Raw genomic sequence first — 20,325 nt, 5'->3', positions numbered from 1 at the left:
CGCAACATATTTGACGATAATCGTGATTTTTGTCTGAGAAATTTGACCAGTGTGCTATGCACGTTGAGACAAACTTTGTGGTGGAGATTTGGAGATGCAACCTGTTGAAGGCTATGTGAAGAAGGTGGATCAAGTTTATTTTGTTAGAAAATTCCGGCCAAGGGGGAGAATTGTTAGATGTTTGCCATAATTTTCTTACCATATTTGGTTTTCCTATTTGTTGAAGGAAAGGGCAATATAATTACCTTAATTGAGTTTTCCTTTTTGTAGAAGAAAATTATAATTCTCCTATATTTGGCTAGTCCTTTTTCTTGTAGCAAAAGGTTTGAAGTTCTACAAATTGAAGATTCGTCTTTCTCATTCAGTAGCATCCACAATGTACCCATAGGGGCTTGAGAGTAGTGTTTAGGGGGAGAACTTTACGGGACAAGTGTTAGTGTGTCACTTGTGTTTGCCTCTTCGTGGGGTTGTTCTCTCGATATTTTGTACTCTTTTTTTATAGAGTGGATTGCTCATCTCCGCGATGGACGTAGGTCAGTTGACCGAACCACGTTAAATGTTTGTGTCTCTTTTGATATATTTCTCCTTTGTTGTATGATTTATCGTCCCTCAATGTTCGCTTAGCTAGCTTCCGTATGACACCTGATTTTTATGGTCATACAACATACCAAACAGTGGATAAAAAATAATACTAGAATAACTAATCCCAATATAACTTATCCCGGCATAAGCCGTATTCAAACCAAACGACCCCTTAAAGATCATACCTAAGCAGAGGCAGAACCAGGATTTAATGATAGTGGGGCATTATAATATTTAATATAAATTTATCATTGCTCGTAAAGATTGGTTAGAGGGTCTATACTTATATTGACATTTGCAAGTATATATAGAGATTTTGTTGAAGTTTTCGGATGCCGGTGACCCGTGTTATAGCGTGCGTCCCCAAGACATGCTTCAAAGCTTCTTTTATTGACCCTTCCTCTGTCTTCCTCTAGAGTGCTCAATTCTCTAGTTCTATCCCTTCTGTGAAAAATGGGATTGTTGACAGCAAAACTCATCACCATCTTCATCTTTCTCTGTTGTCTTCAGTCCATATCTCAAGCCAAGCTAAAGAAATTCGACAAGCAATATGGACCCTTTGACGAAACATACCATGACATTTTTCAAGTAATACCTCCTGCAACTATCAGTAACCAGGCTCTCCAAGTGACATCTGATGTTGTCCGCGTTTTTGGGAGCCTGTTAAACAATGCAGGAAGAATCCTCTTGAAACAGTCCTTCAAGTTGTGGGATGATAGTAGCAAAAGAGTGGCATCTTTCAACTCTTCATTCCTTGTAAACATTTACAGGGTAAAAAATGAAACTGCAGCTGAAGGTTTAACTTTCTTGATTTCTCCTGATTTAGAGCTGCCAACCAACAGCCACGGACAGCATTTAGGCTTGACAAATGCTAATACTGATGGTGGATCTACCAATAAAGTTATCGCCGTCGAGCTTGATACATTCAAGCAAGAGTTTGACCCTGATGATAACCATATTGGGATTGATATTCATAGTATTAGTTCTGTAAAGGTCGAATCTTTAACCAAACATGGTATTGAGCTTGCTCCAATTGGTGCAAGATTTTACAATATTTGGGTACAATATGATGGTATCAAGAGAGTTCTTGATGTGTACATAGCAGAACAAGCTGAGTATAATGGCTCAACCCCACCTAGGCCAAAGAATCCAATATTAACACATGATATTGATTTAAGAGATGTTGTTAATCAAGAATCATACTTTGGATTCTCTGCTTCAACAGGAAATTTTTTTCAATTGAATTGTGTGTTAAGGTGGAACTTGACAGTTGAGTATTTTCAAGAAAAAAATCAATACTTAACCATTGGTCTAGGTGTTGGGGTTCCATTATTTGTTCTGTTCTTGATTTTGTTACCACTTTTGGGGTACTATTACCACAAGAAAAAGGCTGCTAGGTCAGACTCAATTATACTTGGTGCACTTAAGAGTTTGCCTGGAATGCCTAGAGATTTTAAGTTTAAGATATTGAAGAAAGCTACAAATAATTTTGATGAAAAGAATAAGCTAGGTGAAGGTGGATTTGGAGTGGTTTACAAAGGGTATTTAGTTGGTGAAAATTTGGAAATTGCAGTGAAGTGGTTTTCAAGGGAAAGTATCAAAGGTCAAGATGATTTCTTGGCTGAGCTTACCATCATCAACCGTCTACGGCATAAACATCTTGTCAAATTGCTCGGTAAGTATTTTTTTACTTTACTTTTATTTTGAGTATAGATTCGTAGATGAGGTAAGTTAGGTCAGTTTTGTAAGGATCAAACTGGTAAAAGTCAATATAGGAGTCATAATCCAATTCGTCGAACATGATCCAACCTCCTTTCCTTTTTTATTTTTCTTTTTAAGAAAATATAAAATATATTTGTCTTAAGTTATTAGCTTATGTTCTTTTACATTTACATAATTCTCAATTTTCAAACTTGATTTTGTATATGTTTTAAGTTTAGGTTACAACTTAACTCGTTTGAGTTTTTTATATAATCGTTTTGACCCAATACTTCAACCCATTAGGTCAATTTAACAAACAGGAAGCTTCCTCTTAAAATCACATGCATTCCAATGTCAATTAGATCTAAATTTTCCAAAATTAGGTCCTAAATTTCTAAATCATAAAATCATTATTATTGTATCAGCGATTTAATTTTTAAACACGAATAATGTGAAGAATCTCATAAATTATTAATGTATATTAACCTGTTTTAGCAGGTGACCTGCTTTATGGGCGGTTAGATATAGATATCATTTAGGTGATCTAATAATGTAGAGTTCTTTAACACTATCATTGTATAAGATAAACTCTTATTCTCTTTCTATTTCATTTTATGTGAACTTATTTGATGACTATGAAATTTAAAAAGAAAGACTTTTATAACTTGTGATCTTGCCATGATATTTGTGTGACTATAAAATTATTTAATTAGATGTAAAATAAAGTGTTTAAAATTAAATTATTTTAATATAATGTGAGGAAGAGTGCGTCTATTTTCGAGTACCACATCGGTTTCATGCCGGGTCATTCGACTATGGAAGCCATTCATCTGGTGAGGAGATTGGTGGAGCAGTATAAGGCAATAAAAAAGGACTTGCATATGGTGTTCATTGATCTAGAGAAAGCATACGACAAAGTCCAAGAGAGGTCCTATGAAGGTGTTTGTTGGCTAAAGGTATGCCTGTAGCGTACATTAGGTGATTAAGGACATGTATGATGGAGCTAAGACACGAATGAAAACATCAGGATGATTCTTGGTTGTGATGGGGTTGCATTAGTGATCAACCCTTAGCCCGTTCTTATATTATGTGGTGATGGACGTATTGACGCGACATATTCAGGGGAAGTGCAATGGTGTATGTTATTTGTTGATGATATAATTCTGATTGATGAGACACAATGTGGTGTTACCGAGAGACTAGACGTTTGGAGACATACTCTTGAGTCTAAAGGTTTCAAGTTGAGTGATAAGTTAGGATTTTAACATGTTTTATGCTCCTACTTGCCTATGTTTTGATCATATATTGTTACAAAATAGTCCTAAAAGGCTCACAAGTTGTGCTTGATCGTAGTTTTGATCGACAAAGTGACGAAATGTCAAAGACCGGCTCAAAAAGGAGTGAAACCTGCTCAAGTATCAAAGACCAAGAAATTTAAGAAAAGAAGGCCTAGTGTGGACCGCGCATAGTGGAATGCGGCCGCACTAGGTGGTTCAGAGAGTTGGTGAATTAGGCTAGAAGAAGCATGGCCGCGATACACATCTCGCGGTCTGCGGTGAAGGCTCCGCGGCCGCACTACTCTTTTGTGCGGTCCACGGTCATGAGGTTCAGAGAGAAGAAGTTTGCAAGCCAGTGCCATGCGGTCTGCGGTCGTGGTTGCGCGGACCACGCCAGCTCCCTCCGCGACCGCGGTCCGTTCTACGCGGTCCAAATTCAGAGAAGCAGAAGTGAGCCCAGTGCGGCCGCGGTCCATTTAATGCGGCCCGCACTGACCCCGCATGGGTATTTTTGTTCAGTTTTTCCAGCCTAGTATAAATAGAACATTTTACCATTTTTTGGGTAATCAGATACATCAGTGGAAAGCTGCGCTCGTGAGAACATATTTTGTAGCCATTTTTGGCACTTTTGCTTTACATTTACGATAGATTCTTGTAATTTAATTTTAGCAATTAATTAATATGCTTAGTTCTTCATCTATTTCTTCAATTTTTTATCTAGCATGAGTAGCTAAACTCATTAGCTAGGATTGTGGCTCAACCCTAGTATGGATAATTGATGGGTGTTGCCATCTAGTGTTAGATTGACTATGAGTGTTTGCTATTTGGGTTGATTTTATGTTTTAATCTAGAATTGGTGGCTGCAAACACTGATTTAAGCTTTGTGGGTTTAACTCTTCTTGAGAAAGAGAGTATATAACCCCAAAATTGATCCAACAAGGAATTGAGATGGACTCATGAGAAATGATGGTCCCAATTAACGGGTTAAACCTCGAGAGAGTAATTACCCTACTTGAACCCTAGTTGCTTGGTCTAATTTGCCTACCCATTTGGTCCTGAGAGAGTCAATTAGGCAAAGTCACTTTCACTACCGAGAGGTGTGAGAGTGGGTAAAATTGTGCAACGGTTATAGCATAAGCCCCAATTATGTCAATCGAACCTCAGTAACATCTACCCGTCAATTAGCCACCTAGGTAGTGTCACGACCCTAGTGCCCTTCTTCCCATTAGATACAACCTAGCAATATTCTCATAGCATAATTTAGTGTTAATCGATAGTTTTATAAAAATAGTTATAATTCGAAAACCCAAAAATGTTTGAAGTGACATTAGGAGTACAAACCCATCTCTAGGATAGACAGACAATCCAACTCCATTACTAGCTCCTTGAGGAAATCGATCCCGACCCTCATATTGGGTAAAAGCTATTGCGACCCGTTCTTCCTGCCTTAGTGTAGCGTTGAGTTGGCAACGATCATTGAGTAGGACCAAGACGGAGTACTTGGAGTGCAAGTTCAGCGACGGTACCTAGGAAGTGGACATGGATGTGAGACTTGATACACACGTCATCCCCAGGAGAGAGAGAGAGTTTCAAGTATCTTGGGTTTATAATACAAGGTGATAGGGAGATTGACGAGGATGTCAAGCAGTGTATCCAGTATGGGTGTACAAACCGAACCGGAAAATCGCACTAAACCGAAAAGTCAAACCAAACCGATTAAAATATCCGACTAGGTTTGGTTTGATTTGGTTTGTTATTGAGAAAAAAAATCCGAACCAAACCAACATATAAATATATAATTTTTATATATACTTTTAAGATTTTATATAAACTTTTCTTTAAAAAATATCTAGAAATATTCGGATTCTCTTGCGGGGTATATTATTTAGTAAAATATGAAGTGCTCCATATTTATTAACCTTAACTAATGGGTCATATGATCACTTTCTCATCAAGTGTTACCGATATGCTAAACCAATAACATTCACACCCGAACCGAACCGATCTATGCCCACTCCTAATCCACATTCATATCATATGTTAAGATCTATTAAATTCTTATATCTTTTTCGAATGTAAAGTGATTATTATTATTTAGGTATCATATTGGTTTTTATGTTTAGTTACTAATTCTGTTAACCTTGAAAGGGTATATCAACGAAAAATTATTATCAAACGACTAAAAAAATAGTAACTAATATGTGTTATTGAGAAAATTCTCCCATAAAAATATTTTAATAGATAATATATTTGTCAATTTTTTATATTTTTACTAAACATATATTTACTTATTAAAAATTTAACAAAGTAAGATTGGAATAATATTTAATTAACAAAAAACCTAAAAAACCAAAAAATCCGACAAAACCGAACCAATCCACACCGATATAGTTGGTTTGGTTTGGTTTCGATAAAAACCAAACCAACCCGGTCCATGTACACCCCTAGTATCCAGTAGTGGATCTAGAGTATTGTTACTGGGTTCCCGGGAACCCAATAACTTTTGGAAAGACGCTATATTTCTATTAAAAATCAACTAAATATTTATAAATATCTAATTGTGAATCCAGTTATTATTATATTTTAATTTGAAATTACGGTAGGAACCCATAAACTTCAAATTTTTGATCCGCCTCTGACTGTATCAGAGCATGGTGGAGGAATTGGCAGCTCGCTTCTGGTGTTGTCTGTGATAAAAATGTGCCAAACCATGTTCTACGAAGTAGTGGCTAGACCGACCATGTTGTATGATGTAGAGTATTGGCCGGTCAAGAAATCACATGTCCAGAATATAAAAGTAGCTGAAATAAGGATGTTGAGATGGAAGTGTGAGCATTCCAGGTTGGATAAGATTAGGAATGACGTTATTCGGGATAAGGTGGGAGTGGCCCCCTTGGAGAATAAGATGCGGGAGGTGATATTGCGATGGTTCGGGCATGTTAAGAGGAGAAACATAAAAGCCTCAGTTAGGAGGTGTGAGAGGTTAACCTTGGTGGGTATGAGGAGGGGTAGAGGTAGGCCAAAGAAATCTTGGGGAGAGGTAATTAGGTGGGATATGGCACAGCTGGAGCTTATTGAGGACATGACTCTTGATATGAGGGTATGGAAATCGAGGATTAGGTTTGAAGGTTAGTGGGGCGTCGAGTGTTTCCCTTTGTCTTCTTTAGTTCAACAGTATTAGTGTTAGTTTGCTATCCCTTTACTCTTAGATTGCTATTACTATTGTTTAATTGCTACCTTGGTTTCGGCCCTTTTTTTTTATCTTGTTGATACTTGTTATTACTTCTCTTTATCTTTTCTTTCGCCGAGTTTCTTCCGGAAACAGCCTCTGAACTCTCTAGAATAAGGGTAAGGCTACGTACATCTCATCCTCCCCAAATTCCATTTGCGGGAATTCACTGAGTCTGTTGTTGTTAATATAGTCGTTCCTTTTTGAAACAACTATAAAGAAATTATATCACGTAAAATGGAATTGAGGAAAGTACCAATTTCAGTCAAACCACATCCGTTACTATTAGCATTACATCAGAAACATTTTATTGCTAGATTTTCTAGCAAACTTTTACTTGTTTTCAGCAAATTATTATGTAACTTCAAGTTGATGAAAATAACAATACAGATATAAGCATCTTACAATCACATATTGTTGTGACAGGATGGAGTCACAAGCATGGAAAGCTACTACTTATATACGAGTACATGCCAAATGGTAGCCTAGACAAACACCTTTTCTCAGGGCCAGATAAAAAGCCACTCAGCTGGCAAGTCAGGTGTAAGATTGTTTCAGGCGTCGCCTCAGCTCTGCACTATCTACATGATGAGTTTGAGCAGAAAGTGGTCCATCGCGATCTTAAGGCGAACAACATCATGCTCGACTCCAACTTCAATGCACGCCTCGGTGATTTTGGCCTGGCACGAGCACTTGACAATGAGAAGACCTCGTATGCTGAGGCAGAGGGCATGCTTGGCACGATGGGATACATTGCACCAGAGTGTTTTCTCACTGGAAAAGCCACTCAACATTCTGATGTATATGCATTTGGGGCAGTGTTGTTGGAATTAGTCTGTGGCAAGAGACCTGGAACTAAAGTTAATGGATTTCAACTATTTGTTGATTGGGTTTGGTACTTGCATCGCGATGGTAGAATCCTCGAAGCTGTCGACACGAGGCTCGGGGATGATTATGTAGTTGAAGAAGCAAAGAGATTATTACTACTTGCTTTGGCTTGCTCTCATCCAATTGCTAGTGAAAGGCCTAAAACACAGACGATCGTTCAAATTATATCAGGGTCAATACCAGAACCAAAAGTTCCACCATTCAAGCCGGCATTTGTGTGGCCTTCTTCTATGGTGTCAATTGACGTAGACTCGAGTATTGTCGATACAATATCCATCACAACTCCTTAGATCAGTTCAGGAAACAGTGTTGAGTGTCAAAGTAGAGCCAGTAGCATATATACATAGGCCAACAGGAAAAAATGATTTTGCTTTCCTTTTTTGCCCTGTAATGTTTCTTTCAACTTTGTTTTGGAAAATTTGCCTCTTCATGCGATGTTTCAGTTTTCAATTATTATGTTTTCGTTCTACTTAGCTAACTATCGTTATCCAAAGAAAATTTGTGGAAGTTCATAAATTTTCCAACTCAATGCAATATACGAATTCAATAATATATATAATATTTCCATCGATTCTACACCTAACAGGACATGTAAGATCATCTTTGTCACAATTTCTTTGTCTTGTTTTATTTGTTATTGCTATAACCATGATTTGAAAAGGCTATAAATATATGTCAAACTATAGTTTTTCATTTGGAACTTGTCGAAGGGACAAAACTTTTGTACTGTAAAGAAAATTATGATACATTGGTGTTGACTTAATGCCAAGCCTTTTTTTTTTTTTTGGGTAAAAAGTGATTTTTTTTCTAAAAATTGAGGTGGTTGGCGAAGCTTTAGAAGGAAAAAAAAGTGCTTTTAAGTAGAAGCAGAAGCAGTTTTTGAGAACCAGAAAAAAGTAGCTTATCTCCAAATGTACTTTTTTGATAAACAATTTTGAGAAAAATATACTTAGAAACAGTTTTTAAAAGCTTGGCCAAACACTAATTACTGCTCAAAAGTACTTTTCAAATTAATTAGTCAAACACAAATTGCTTATCACTAAAAGTATTTTTTCGAAAAGTACTTCTAAGAAAAATATTTTTCAAAATAAATTGATTTTAGAAGTTTGGCCAAATATGCTATTAGTAGGAAAAAATTCCGGGACTAAAATAGACAAAAAGTTGTGGGAAAAAGGGGTGCTGATAAGAACTTATTGGGGTTGAAAATTAATTATGTTAGACTGAGGCGCCATATTTTTCAAACTTTGGGAAAGTTCACTAGCTATGTTTCCATGATGATAATCACTTTTGCTTTATTTAATTGGAGAGATTAAAGTTTTTTTTGTCGTTAATCATTTCATAGCATTTTCACTTACCTATCTTTTTTTGTTTTTGTTTTTAGCAAAGTGATTAGGTTCATCTTTGATATGATAAAACAGAAATTTGGAGATTTGGGGGCAGAGCTACTATTTCTCAGCCAACAACTAAAGTTATCATACACAGACTTGTCTGCTTATTAAAGTCTCCCTACTAATAACATTGAGATTTAATATCTAGCTAGGACTTTTAATTGAAACATTATTGACTTAGCAAAACAACATTTACAAAGGTTTAGGCCTCAATTAAACCTTGAATTTTAAAAGATATCACATTTATATTTAAAAAAATGATTCATGGTTGGATAAGACTAAACTGTAGAAGTAAAATAGTCATTTGATTATTTTTCTAATATTTGGCAATAATTATTTTAATTGATTTCCTACTATTTAGGAGTAGTTACCTTTTAGGTTTAGTTTTTTTTCCGTCATTTGTTTGGTAATGAACTAGGAAGTTTCGTATATTTCTGTGTTAAATATCTCATTTTAGGTTTAGGAGGGTAACAATATTAAATTCTTGCAATTCACATTAGGTTTCGTTTGCTTTCTAATTTCATTTATATTTAGATTTCTCCTTTTAGGTTTAGGAAGGATTTTTATTTAATAAAATTAAGGTTTTTGTTTGTTAATAAACTTTTGATACATTAATTCTTTATAAATGTATGTTAGGTAAAACACGTGCATTTTGAACTCAGTTTAGGAGTTTTTATTTTTTAATAATTCTTTTGTCATTTGGAACTACACATAATTTGACTTTTATATAGTAATTATTTTTCTGTTTAGAATTGTACACGAGTACTTCTAAAAAAGTACAATTCCAATTGTCATCATCAAAACTTTGTTGTTCAGTAGCAGCTTATGTTCTTAACTTAGATTGTGCAGAAATCACTTACCTCAAAGCGCTAGGTGAAGACCCTCTTTCAAGAGCTTCAAATATCACCCAAGAAATGAATAAAAATGAGCTAAATAGCCTAAGTCCACATTTAATAAAGTTGTTGCACATGTCGCAGATGTCACATTTGCGACATATGGTTCGTAAATGCGAAGTCGCAAATGCGGAGGCTAGCCATCTCTGCCTTGGTCGCAAATGCGACCAAAATTGTGGCAAATGCGAAGATTGCCAGTTCGCAAAAGCATTAGAAACTTCGCACTTGGAAACTCAATAGTGCCTTCCCATCTTCGCAAATGCAAAGGGTACTTCGCAAATGCGAGCTCGCAAATGCGATCAAATCTTCACATTTGCGAGACCTGCAATACCAACCCAAAAAGCAGAAAAACTGAAGTCCTTCAACCCCTCCGAACGCGTCCGAAACTCACCCGAGCTCTGATGGCTCAACACCAAATATCCACACAAGTCTAAAAATATCATATGGACTCGCTCGTGTATTCGAAACACCAAAATAACATCTAAAATCACGAATCGGACGCCAAAACGCATGGATTAACTCATGAAACTCAAAACATATAAAAATACTTTCACGTGTCCGATTCCTATCAAACCAACTCGGAATGAGGCCAAATTTTACGTGCAAGTCATAAACAATATTACAGAACTATTTTGGGTCTCAAAATACTAATTGGGTCTCGATATCACCAAAACTCACTCCAAACCAAATTTAAAGAACTTTAAAACCTTCAAATAGTCAACTTTCACTATTTGGCACCGAAATGCTCCCAGGTCATCCAAAACCCGATCCTAACATACATCCAAGTCCGAAATCATCATACGAACCTATTGGAATCGTCAAATCCCGATTCCAGGGTTGTTTACCCAAAACGTTGACCGAAGTCAAACTTAGACTTTTTGGCCAACCTTAAGGAACCAAGTGTTTCGATTTCAACCCGAACCACTCCAAATCCCGAACTAACCATCCCCGCAAGTCATTACACAATAAAAACACATACGGGGAGTCTTATTTAGAGTAGTGGGGTTCTTAGAAAGCAAAACGACTGGTCGGGTCATCACAATTTCCACATCTTAAACAAACGTTCGTCCTCGAACGGGTCTAGAATCATATCTGGAGTGCTGAATAAGTGTGGATATTCTCTGCGCATGTCCTCCGCGGACTCCCAAGTTACCTCCTCGACTTTATGACCCCTCACTGCGGAAATCCTCTTGGAACTCAACTGGCAAACCTGTCTATCAACAATGACAACTGGCTCCTCCTCATAGCCTAGGTTCTCATTTAACTAAATTGTACTGAAGTCTAACACATGTGACCTGTCGGCATGATACCTTCGGAGCATAGACACGTGGAAAACTGGATGAACTCTCGATAGACTGGGAGGAAAAGCAAGCTTATAAGAAACCTTCCCAACTCGTCTCAACACCTCAAATGGGCCTATAAACCTTAGGCTCAACTTGCCCTTCTTCCCGAACCTCATGATACCCTTCATCGGCGAGACTTTCAAGAGAACCTTCTCGCCCACCATAAATGATAAATCATGCGCCTTCTGATCCGCGTAACTCTTTTGTCTAGACTGTGCTGTGCGAAGTCATTCCTGAATCAACTTTACCTTTTCCAAGGCATCCTTTACCAAATCAGTACCATATAATTTAGCCTCGCCGGGCTCAAACTATCCGATGGGAGAACGACATCGCCGACCATATAAATCCTTGAATAGAGCCATGTCGAAGCTGGACTGATAACTGTTGTTGTAAGCAAACTCGGCCAGAGGTAAGAATGGATACTACTGCCCTCCAAAGTTAATCACACATACTCTGAGCATGTCCTCCAAGATCTGAATTGTTTGCTCCGACTGCCCATTGGTATGTGGATGAAATGCTGTTCTAAGCTCTACCCGGGCTCCAACTCACTCTGTATTGCCCTCTAGAAATGCAAAATGAAAATTTGAGCCAACATCTCTAAAGAATACGTGGTAACAACCGGAATGAAGTGTGCCGACTTGGTCAACCTGTCGATAATGACCCAAACTACATCAAACTTCCGCAAGGTCCGCGGCAACCCAACTACGAAGTCCATAGTAATACGCTCCCATTTCCACTCAGGTATAGTCATCTGCTGAAGTAGGCCACCTGGCCTCTGATGATCATACTTAACCTACTGGCAATTTAGGCACCTCGCTACATATTCAACTATGTCCTTCTTCATCTGCCACCACCAATAATGTTGTCTCAGGTCGCGATACATCTTCGTAGCACCTGGATGAATAGAATACCGAGAATTGTGTGCCTCCTCTAGAATCTTATCCCTCAATCCATAAACATTAGGAACACATAGACAACCATAGAGTCGCAGAACACCATCCTTACTGATAGTAACCTCCTTGGCACCACCCTATAGTATCGCCTCTTTGAGAACCAGCAAATGTGGGTCATCATACTGTCAAAGCCTTGATCTGCTCCAATAGTGAAGACTGGGCAAAAACGCATGCAAGAACTTGGCTTAGTTCTAAAATGCCCAACCTCACAAGTCTGTTAGCCAAGGACTGAATGTCCAAAGCTAATGGCCTCTCCTCTGCTAAAATAAATGCCAAGTTACCCATACTCTTCGCCTTTCTGCTCAAGGCACCCACAACTACATTCGCCTTGCTCGGATAATAAAGAATAGCAATATCATAGTCCTTTAGTAACTCAAGCCACCTTCGCTGCCTCAAATTGAGATCTCTTTTCTTGAACAAATGTTGCAAGCTGCGATGATCAGTGTACACCTCACATGACAATCTATAAAGATAATGCCTCCAGATCTTAAGAGCATGAACAATAATGGCCAACTCCAAATCGTGTATAGGATAATTCTTCCCATGGGGCTTCAGTTGACGTGAAGTGTTGGCCCAAGTAAAGGTTAGTTTTGAAGACTGAAAAAGGAACTCAGGCATGAACCAGGTCCATCCCTTAGGTGTACAAAAACGGGCAGATTCGAGTATATGGGATGCACGTGAAGGAGATAAACTTAGCTTGCTATATTTAATATCTTTTGATCGAAAATGTTGCATAATTGATAATGAGAAGGAGTCCTTACTCAAAGAGAACATTATCCAAGATAGGGAAGGAGTTAAAAGTTGAAATCAACTAGAACTCTTCCACCAAGGAAGAGTTACATCAGAACTCTAGTTATTTCTTCATCTACTAACTCTATAAATTGCAGGATGTTCTCACATTACATGTGTTGCACAAAAATGCAGAAGTTAAATATGAATTGAGAGCAAAATAACAAGGCTTTTTGCAAGCGGTTCGTGTGTGATTCAAGTGTGCAAACCTGAAGCTACATGAACCAGATTGAAGAACCAGCTCCATAAAGAGTTTTATGTGTCTTTTTTTATTTCTAGTTCAATTGTAGTAGGTGTTTTTATATTTTACCTTTCAGCTTTATCTAGAAACAATTGTAATAGGTACTTTGAGTATTCAAGTTAGAGTTAACTTGAAATTGTCGCAACAATTAGAGGCTGGTTGCTACAACGAGATTAGAGGTAATCCTTAGGTTTACAAAGAGTTTTGTAAATGATGTTTTGGCTTAGTGATTTAGTGAAGTATTAGAGAAAATCCTACTGAGTAGTAGGTCGTAGGTTTTTCACCTTTTGAGCCAGGTATTTTCCACGTAAAAATACTTGTGTTCTTTACTTTATACATTTATTATTCTGCAACAGTAGCAGAAGGAACACATAGAAGAACCGAGTCCTTCCATAATTAGTTTAAGCAAAAATTTGATCACCACACAAATCATCCCTATTTTGTGTGATATTGAAGTATAAAACATCAATTGGTATTAGATCAGGTTATCCTTGAAGAGGTTAACACCTTAGGAACAGATCAAGATGAGCGCATCTCCTGAAAACTGGGAAGGGCAATCCATTGATAGGCCTCCACTCTTTAATGGCCAGTACTACTCTTGGTGGAAAAACAGGATGAGAGACCACATCATCGGAGAAGACTATGATCTATGGGACATTGTCACTGATGGTCCCCTGGCTACCATGAAGAAGAATGCTGAAGGAGTAGACGTTCCCAAAACAAGAGCTGGCTGCAATGCTTTGGACTTGAGGAAATGGGAAAATAATGCTAAGGCCAAGAAATGACTTGTGTGTGGACTTGGTCAAGACGAGTACAGTAGAATTCAAAGTTGTACCACTGAAAAGGAAATCTGGGACACTTTGCAAGTGGCTCATAAAGGAATACCTCAAGTGAAGAGGTCCAGAGGAACACTGTTGTATTCTCAATATGAGAATTTCACCATGAAAGAAGGGGAAACCATCCAAGAGATGTGTACAAGGTTCACTACACTGACAAATTAACTTAAGTCTCTTGGAAGGGTTATTCTTGAAGAAGACAAAGTTGAGAAGATTTTGACAAGGGTTCTGCCAGTCTCTTGAGAAAGAAAAATCACCGCTATTCAGGAATTAAAGAACATTTCCCCTCTTAAGTTGGATGAGCTAATTGGAAATCTCACTACCTATGAACTTAGAAGGCAAACCATGAGCATGGATACACCCAAGAAGGAAAGGAACCTGGCATTCAGAATTACTAAAGGTGCTGATCTAGAGGAGGATGAAATGACCATGATCACAAAGGACTTCAAGAATTACCTAATGAGAGGAAAGGTCCTTCAAGAAGTGGAAGCTACAGTAAACCAAGGGTTCCTGAAAAATAAACCAATGAGGGGTCTTACAAGTGTGGGAAGACTAATCACCACATATAAAATTGCCCTCAATGGGAAATTGAATGGAAGAAGGAAAAAGCTGAACGAAGGAACATGAAGAAGGATCAGGTTCAACCCAAGAAGAACAAAGGATCAACAAAGGCTATGGTTTCTGCTTGGGGAGAAAGTCAGATGAGGACTCAGAGGATGAAGATGGAGATGAATAAGCACTTCTGGCAATTGGGGAATCTGAGGTAAGTATAATTCATCTCAGACAAGATTAAATTTTTGTCTAAAGAAAGGCTATCTGAGTTACTCCTGAATTTCATTGATGAATCTGAGGATCTAAACAATGAAAAAGAACATCTGTCTAAGGAGTGTGTGATTTTGAAAGTTAAGTGCAAAAATCTGGAACTTAGGACTAGTGAAAATGATAGTAAAAATGCTAAGTTAAAGAACTAGGTTCATGAACTTGACACAATCATCCTAGAGCTTAGATCTGAAAATCTTAAATTGAAATTAGGAACTGGTAAAAATAAATTTGATTACACATAACTCACTTTAGAAGAAAATATAGGAAAAATGAAAGATGAGATGTACAAAAGAGATGAGAAGATAAGAGTCCTAAAGGAGGATGAGCAAGGTCAAGCATGAGCTAGACAGAACCTGTAAATGGAACAGGTCCTCCGATGCACTTTCATGACTACACGAACACCATAGTAGCAACAATAGAGGACTTGGCTATGAGACCCCTACACCTAAGTGGGATCTCAAAAGCAATTACCTCACACTTCCTGAGAACAAAAATTGCACACACTGTGGTAAAATTGGTCACTATAAAAGTGAATGTATTGAAAAAGAAAAGGCTAGTCAAAAGAATAAAGAATTTGTTCAAGGGAAAAATAGACTGCCAAGTTGGGCTGAAAAAATCTGATTCACCCTTTTGCCTATAGAAAGGGACCCAAACTAGTTTGGGTTCCTAAGACTAACCCCTGATTTCCTTTTGCGGGTCCAAGTGAAGGGGAGCAGCCACATATGGTACATGAATAGTGGTTGCTCAAAGCATATGACAGGAAGCAAGAACTAGTTCCTTTCACTTGAGGACCTCAAAGGAGGTAGTGTCTCCTTTAGAAATGGGAAGTAAAGTGAGATTATTGGGGTTGGAAAGGTAGGTAAGACTGATTCTCACTCTATTGAGAATGTATACTTGATAGATGGCCTAAAGTACAGTCTAATTAGTGTATCACAATTATGTGATAGAGATAACTTGGTAGCATTCACCTCTACCAAATATTTTGTGATTACTCTTACCACTGACAAGATTGTTTTGTAGGAAAAAGAGTAAACAATACATACATTGTAGATTTGTCCACACTTTCAGAAAATGAACTCACTTGCTTAAGTGTGTTTGACAATGATCCCCTCCTTTGGCACAAGAGACTTGGACATGCAAGTCTAAGTCAACTCAACAAATTAGTCTCTAAGGATCTGGTGATAGGGCTGCCTAACATCAAGTTCAAGGAAGACAAAGTTTGTGAGGCTTGTGAAAGGGGGAAGCAGGTGAGATCCTCTTTTAAATGCAAGAAAGTGGTAATCACCACTAGAATGATGGAACTGGTCTATATGGATCTCCGTGGTCCAATGAGAACATTAAGCAGAGGTGGTAAAAGATATGTGATGGTGCTTGTTGATGATTACTCTAGGTTTACTTGAACATTATTTTTATCATCTAAAGATGAAACATTTGATATGTTTACTTCTTTTGTTAGAAAAACTCATAAACAACTAGGTAATCAACTTGAATTAATTAGGTTTGATCATGGAACTGACTTTGAAAATGCTAAGTTTGCTAAATTTTTGCATGCTACATCATAAATAGTTGCATGACTAGACCTCTTGTTAAGAAGATTCCCTATGAATAACTTAAAGGGAGAAAGCTAAATATATCCCATCTTAGGGCATTTATATGCAAGTTCTTTGTGCATAATAATGGAAAAGACTCCCTAGGTAAGTATGATCCCAGAAGTGATGAGAGAGTATTCTTGGGATATTCTTCACATAGTAAAGCTTATAAGATATACAGTAAAAGAACTATGTGTGTAGAAAAAATGTATATGCTATTTTTTGTAAAACTAACATTCTTTCTGAGATAGGCAGGAACAAGATAATAAAGAGATTGAGCTAATAAGAAATTCAAATGGTGAAACCACAGTCCAGCCTGAAGATGCATCACAGGAAAGAACATGTGATGGAACATGTCCTTCCACCCAGGGCAACATGACAAGGAGAACTGACTAGAGAGGAACTGATCCTCAAACCTCGAGGGAACCTGTCCATGAACCTATTCCTCAATAACAAAACCAGGAAGGAATATCCAAAGAAATTGACACTCCTATTGCAACATCCACGAAATTGGATATAGATGAACTTGGTTCATCTATTGATAAGAAGTTGTATAGGGGAATGATTGGTTCTCTTTTGTATCTTACTGCTAGCAGACCTGACATTGTTTTCAGTATAGGTCTTTGTGCTCGATCTCAGGCAAATCCAAAGAAGTCCCACTTGACTGATATCAAGAGAATATTGAGATACTTTAAAGACACCACTGACCTTTACCTTTGGTATCCAAAAGGTAGTAATTTTAACCTAGTGGGATATATTAACGCTGATTATGCAGGTTTTCTTGTGGATAGGAAGAGCACCTCAGATATGGCACACTTCCTTGGTTCATGTCTTGTATCATGGGATACCAAAAAGCAAAATTCAGTGGTCTTATCTATTGCTGAAGCGGGGTATGTTGCTGCTATGGATCAAACAACAATTATTGAACTTTGGAATTGATGTTGGTTGCATTCCTATTTTTTGTGATAACACTAGTGCTATTAGTATGACAAAGAAACCGGTTCATCATAAGAGAACTAAGCACATAGATGTTAGACACCAGTTTTTGAGGGACAACTATGAGAAAGGCTTGATAAATGTGGAGTTTTGTGCTACTGACAAGCAAATTAGTGGTATCTTCACAAAAGACTTAAGTAGAGATCACTTTGAGAGGAACATGTTAGAATTAGGGATGATTAAGATCACCTAAAAGGACCAGTTCAAGGTTAAACGAAAAAAAATGAAAACAAATTGAAAAATTTGGTTAGAAAGTCTGTAAATTGTGTATAATTAGATTAAATCTTGCTCAGTCTCATACTTTCCATAGTATACTCTTGTGCCATGTATTAAAATGACTCATTAATTTCTAATGATATTTTCTCTATTTTAGCAAATTTTGACTTACACAAGAGAATTATCGGTGAAGAATCTGGTTCATCAAGATAACACAGTATGTTTTCTACACTCTGCATAATTTGAAATAACTATATTTGGATCATGAGTAGAGTCCTACCAAATACCAAAGTTCTTGTGAACTTATCCGTTGCAAGTGAACCAGTTACGTTCAAGACTCCATACCGTATTAAACTACTTAGATTCTTTTAAGTTTGCTACTCATGGGGGAAGAAAGTGGTTCTTTCGAAACTAAACAAGTATCTTCTAATCCTAAAATTTCTCCTGAGACAATTTCTAAAGTTGCTACAAATTTGGAGAATAGATTTGTAGGATCTATAGCAGGTGTTGAGACTACAAAATATGAAGAAGTTGGTGGTAAAAATGAAAAAAAATGGAGACAAGGGTGCTAGGAGTATTGTGAGGGGAAAAGAGATAAGAGTGGCTGATTTTTCACCCACTCCTGTGAGTTTAACCAAGGACGCAAGTGCAATGGTTGTTTGGGGAGATGAACCCGGTTCATCTGTAGAGGAAACCCTCGCAGACCCACAGAAGAAAGTGACTGAAAGCTATAATCCAGCTTCTTGATAGAGTTATCAATGACACCAAAACTCATACCATTCCCTATGGCTTCATTCTCACAACTGTGCTTGCACATTTCAATGTACATATGAAAAAGTGGGAGGTTAGTACAAGCATGGATATTTTTTGGATTAATACTCTGCTTGCTTGCAATTATGAAATCAATGTCACTCCTAAAGAACCTAGTTCATCCAAAAGGTACCAGTGAATAGCAAGGTCAGAGCCTGGTGCTAGAAAGTGGGGCTATGGATGCTGAGATTGAAAGGTTGAAGAAGAGGTTGGTTGAGGTGGAGACTGAGAGAGATGCTCTCAGAACTGAGATGGCAAGAGAAAAAGAGAAGAATTATGGCATTCTTCAAGATATGCTGAAACTCCTCCAAGTCAAAAATCAAGCACCTAGTTCTTCCCAGCCTTAAGCCTCCTAGTCTAGTGTAGATCAACCAATGACCCAGTTCGGGATTTTTTATTGTTTTTGCTCATGCTTCTAGTATTTTTATTTCTTCTTATGCTCTGTGGTAGAATCTTATCAACCATCAATGAAATTCACTGTCTTTAGCTTTAACTGTTTGTTTATATTTCTTTGATGGTTAAAATTCTTAGCTTGATCTATGATGATTAATCCATGATTACATTTGAAGTAGACCAATGGCCATGAGTAATTTTTAAAATCTAGTTATGCAGCTTTTCGATGATACCAAAAGGGGGAAAAAGGTTGTGCTTTACACTTTGAATAGTGATGTTTATAACCTAATGTACCAGATCCTTGATGATAAGTGATAAAAAGGAAAAATATTTCTAACATTGTATTGATGTTGAGCTGAATTGAAACAGGACCTAAGCTTATGAAAAGCACAGAGTTTGTGAAAAGCACCAAGTAAAGGTTAGTTTTGAAGACTAACAAAGGAACTCAAGCATGAACCATGTCCATCCCTTAGGTGCACAAAAATGGGCAAATTCAAGCATGTGGGATGTAAGTGAAGGAGACAAGCTTAACTTGCTATATTTAATATCTCCTAATCGAAAATGTTGCATAATTCATAAGGAGAAAGAGTCCTTACTCAAAGAGAACATTATCCAAGATAGGGAATGAGTTAGAAGTTTCTTCCACCAAGGAAGAGTTGCATCAGAACTCTAGTTATTTCTTCATCTACTAACTCTATAAATTGTAGGATGTTCTCACATTACATGTGTTGCACAAAAAAGCAGAAGTTAAATGTGAATTGAGAGCAAAATAGCAAGGCTTTTTGCAAGTAGTTCGTGTGTGATTCAAGCGTGCAAACCTGAAGCTACATGAACTAGATTGAAAAACCAGCTCCATAAAGAGTTTTATGTGTCTTTCTTTATTTCTAGTTCAATTGTAGTAGGAGTTTTCATATTGTACCTTTCAGTTTTATCTAGAAGCAATTGTAATAGGTATTTGAGCATTCAAGTTAGAGTTAACTTGAAGTTGTCGCAACAGTTAGAGGCTGGTTGCTACAACGAGATTAGAGGTAATCCTTAGGTTTACAAAGAGTTTTGTAAATGCTGTTTTGGCTTAGTGATTTAGTGAAGTGTTGGGGAAAATCCTACTGAGTAGTAGGTCGTGGTTTTTTCACCTTTTGAGCCGGGTGTTTTCCATGTAAAAATATTTGTGTTCTTTACTTTCTACATTTATTATTCCGCAATAGTAGCAGAAGGAACACATAGAAGAACCAAGTCCTTCCATAATCAGTTTAAGCAAAATATTGATCACCACACAAATCACCCCACCTCTTGTGTGGTATTGAAGTATAAAACATCATGAAGCATATGAAATAACTCGCCCCTCCTACATCAATACACAACCCAAACCAACACGTGAA

At 37.4% G+C, this 20,325-nt stretch overlaps 1 protein-coding gene across 1 annotated transcript; it reads left to right on the top strand.

The window, feature by feature from the left end:
- The first annotated feature begins 885 nt into the window (after positions 1 to 885).
- Positions 886 to 8,140, top strand: LOC107817241 (putative L-type lectin-domain containing receptor kinase S.5). Its single transcript, XM_016643040.2, has 2 exons — positions 886 to 2,257; positions 7,216 to 8,140. The coding sequence occupies exons 1-2, from the start codon at positions 1,036 to 1,038 to the stop codon at positions 7,965 to 7,967; spliced, it is 1,974 nt and encodes a 657-aa protein (XP_016498526.2). The 5' UTR covers positions 886 to 1,035; the 3' UTR covers positions 7,968 to 8,140.
- Positions 8,141 to 20,325: the final 12,185 nt, after the last annotated feature.

This window comes from Nicotiana tabacum, chromosome 21 (assembly GCF_000715075.1).
Source record: "Nicotiana tabacum cultivar K326 chromosome 21, ASM71507v2, whole genome shotgun sequence".
Taxonomy (NCBI): Eukaryota; Viridiplantae; Streptophyta; class Magnoliopsida; order Solanales; family Solanaceae; genus Nicotiana; species Nicotiana tabacum.
This window is presented reverse-complemented; position numbering and strand designations above follow the sequence as displayed.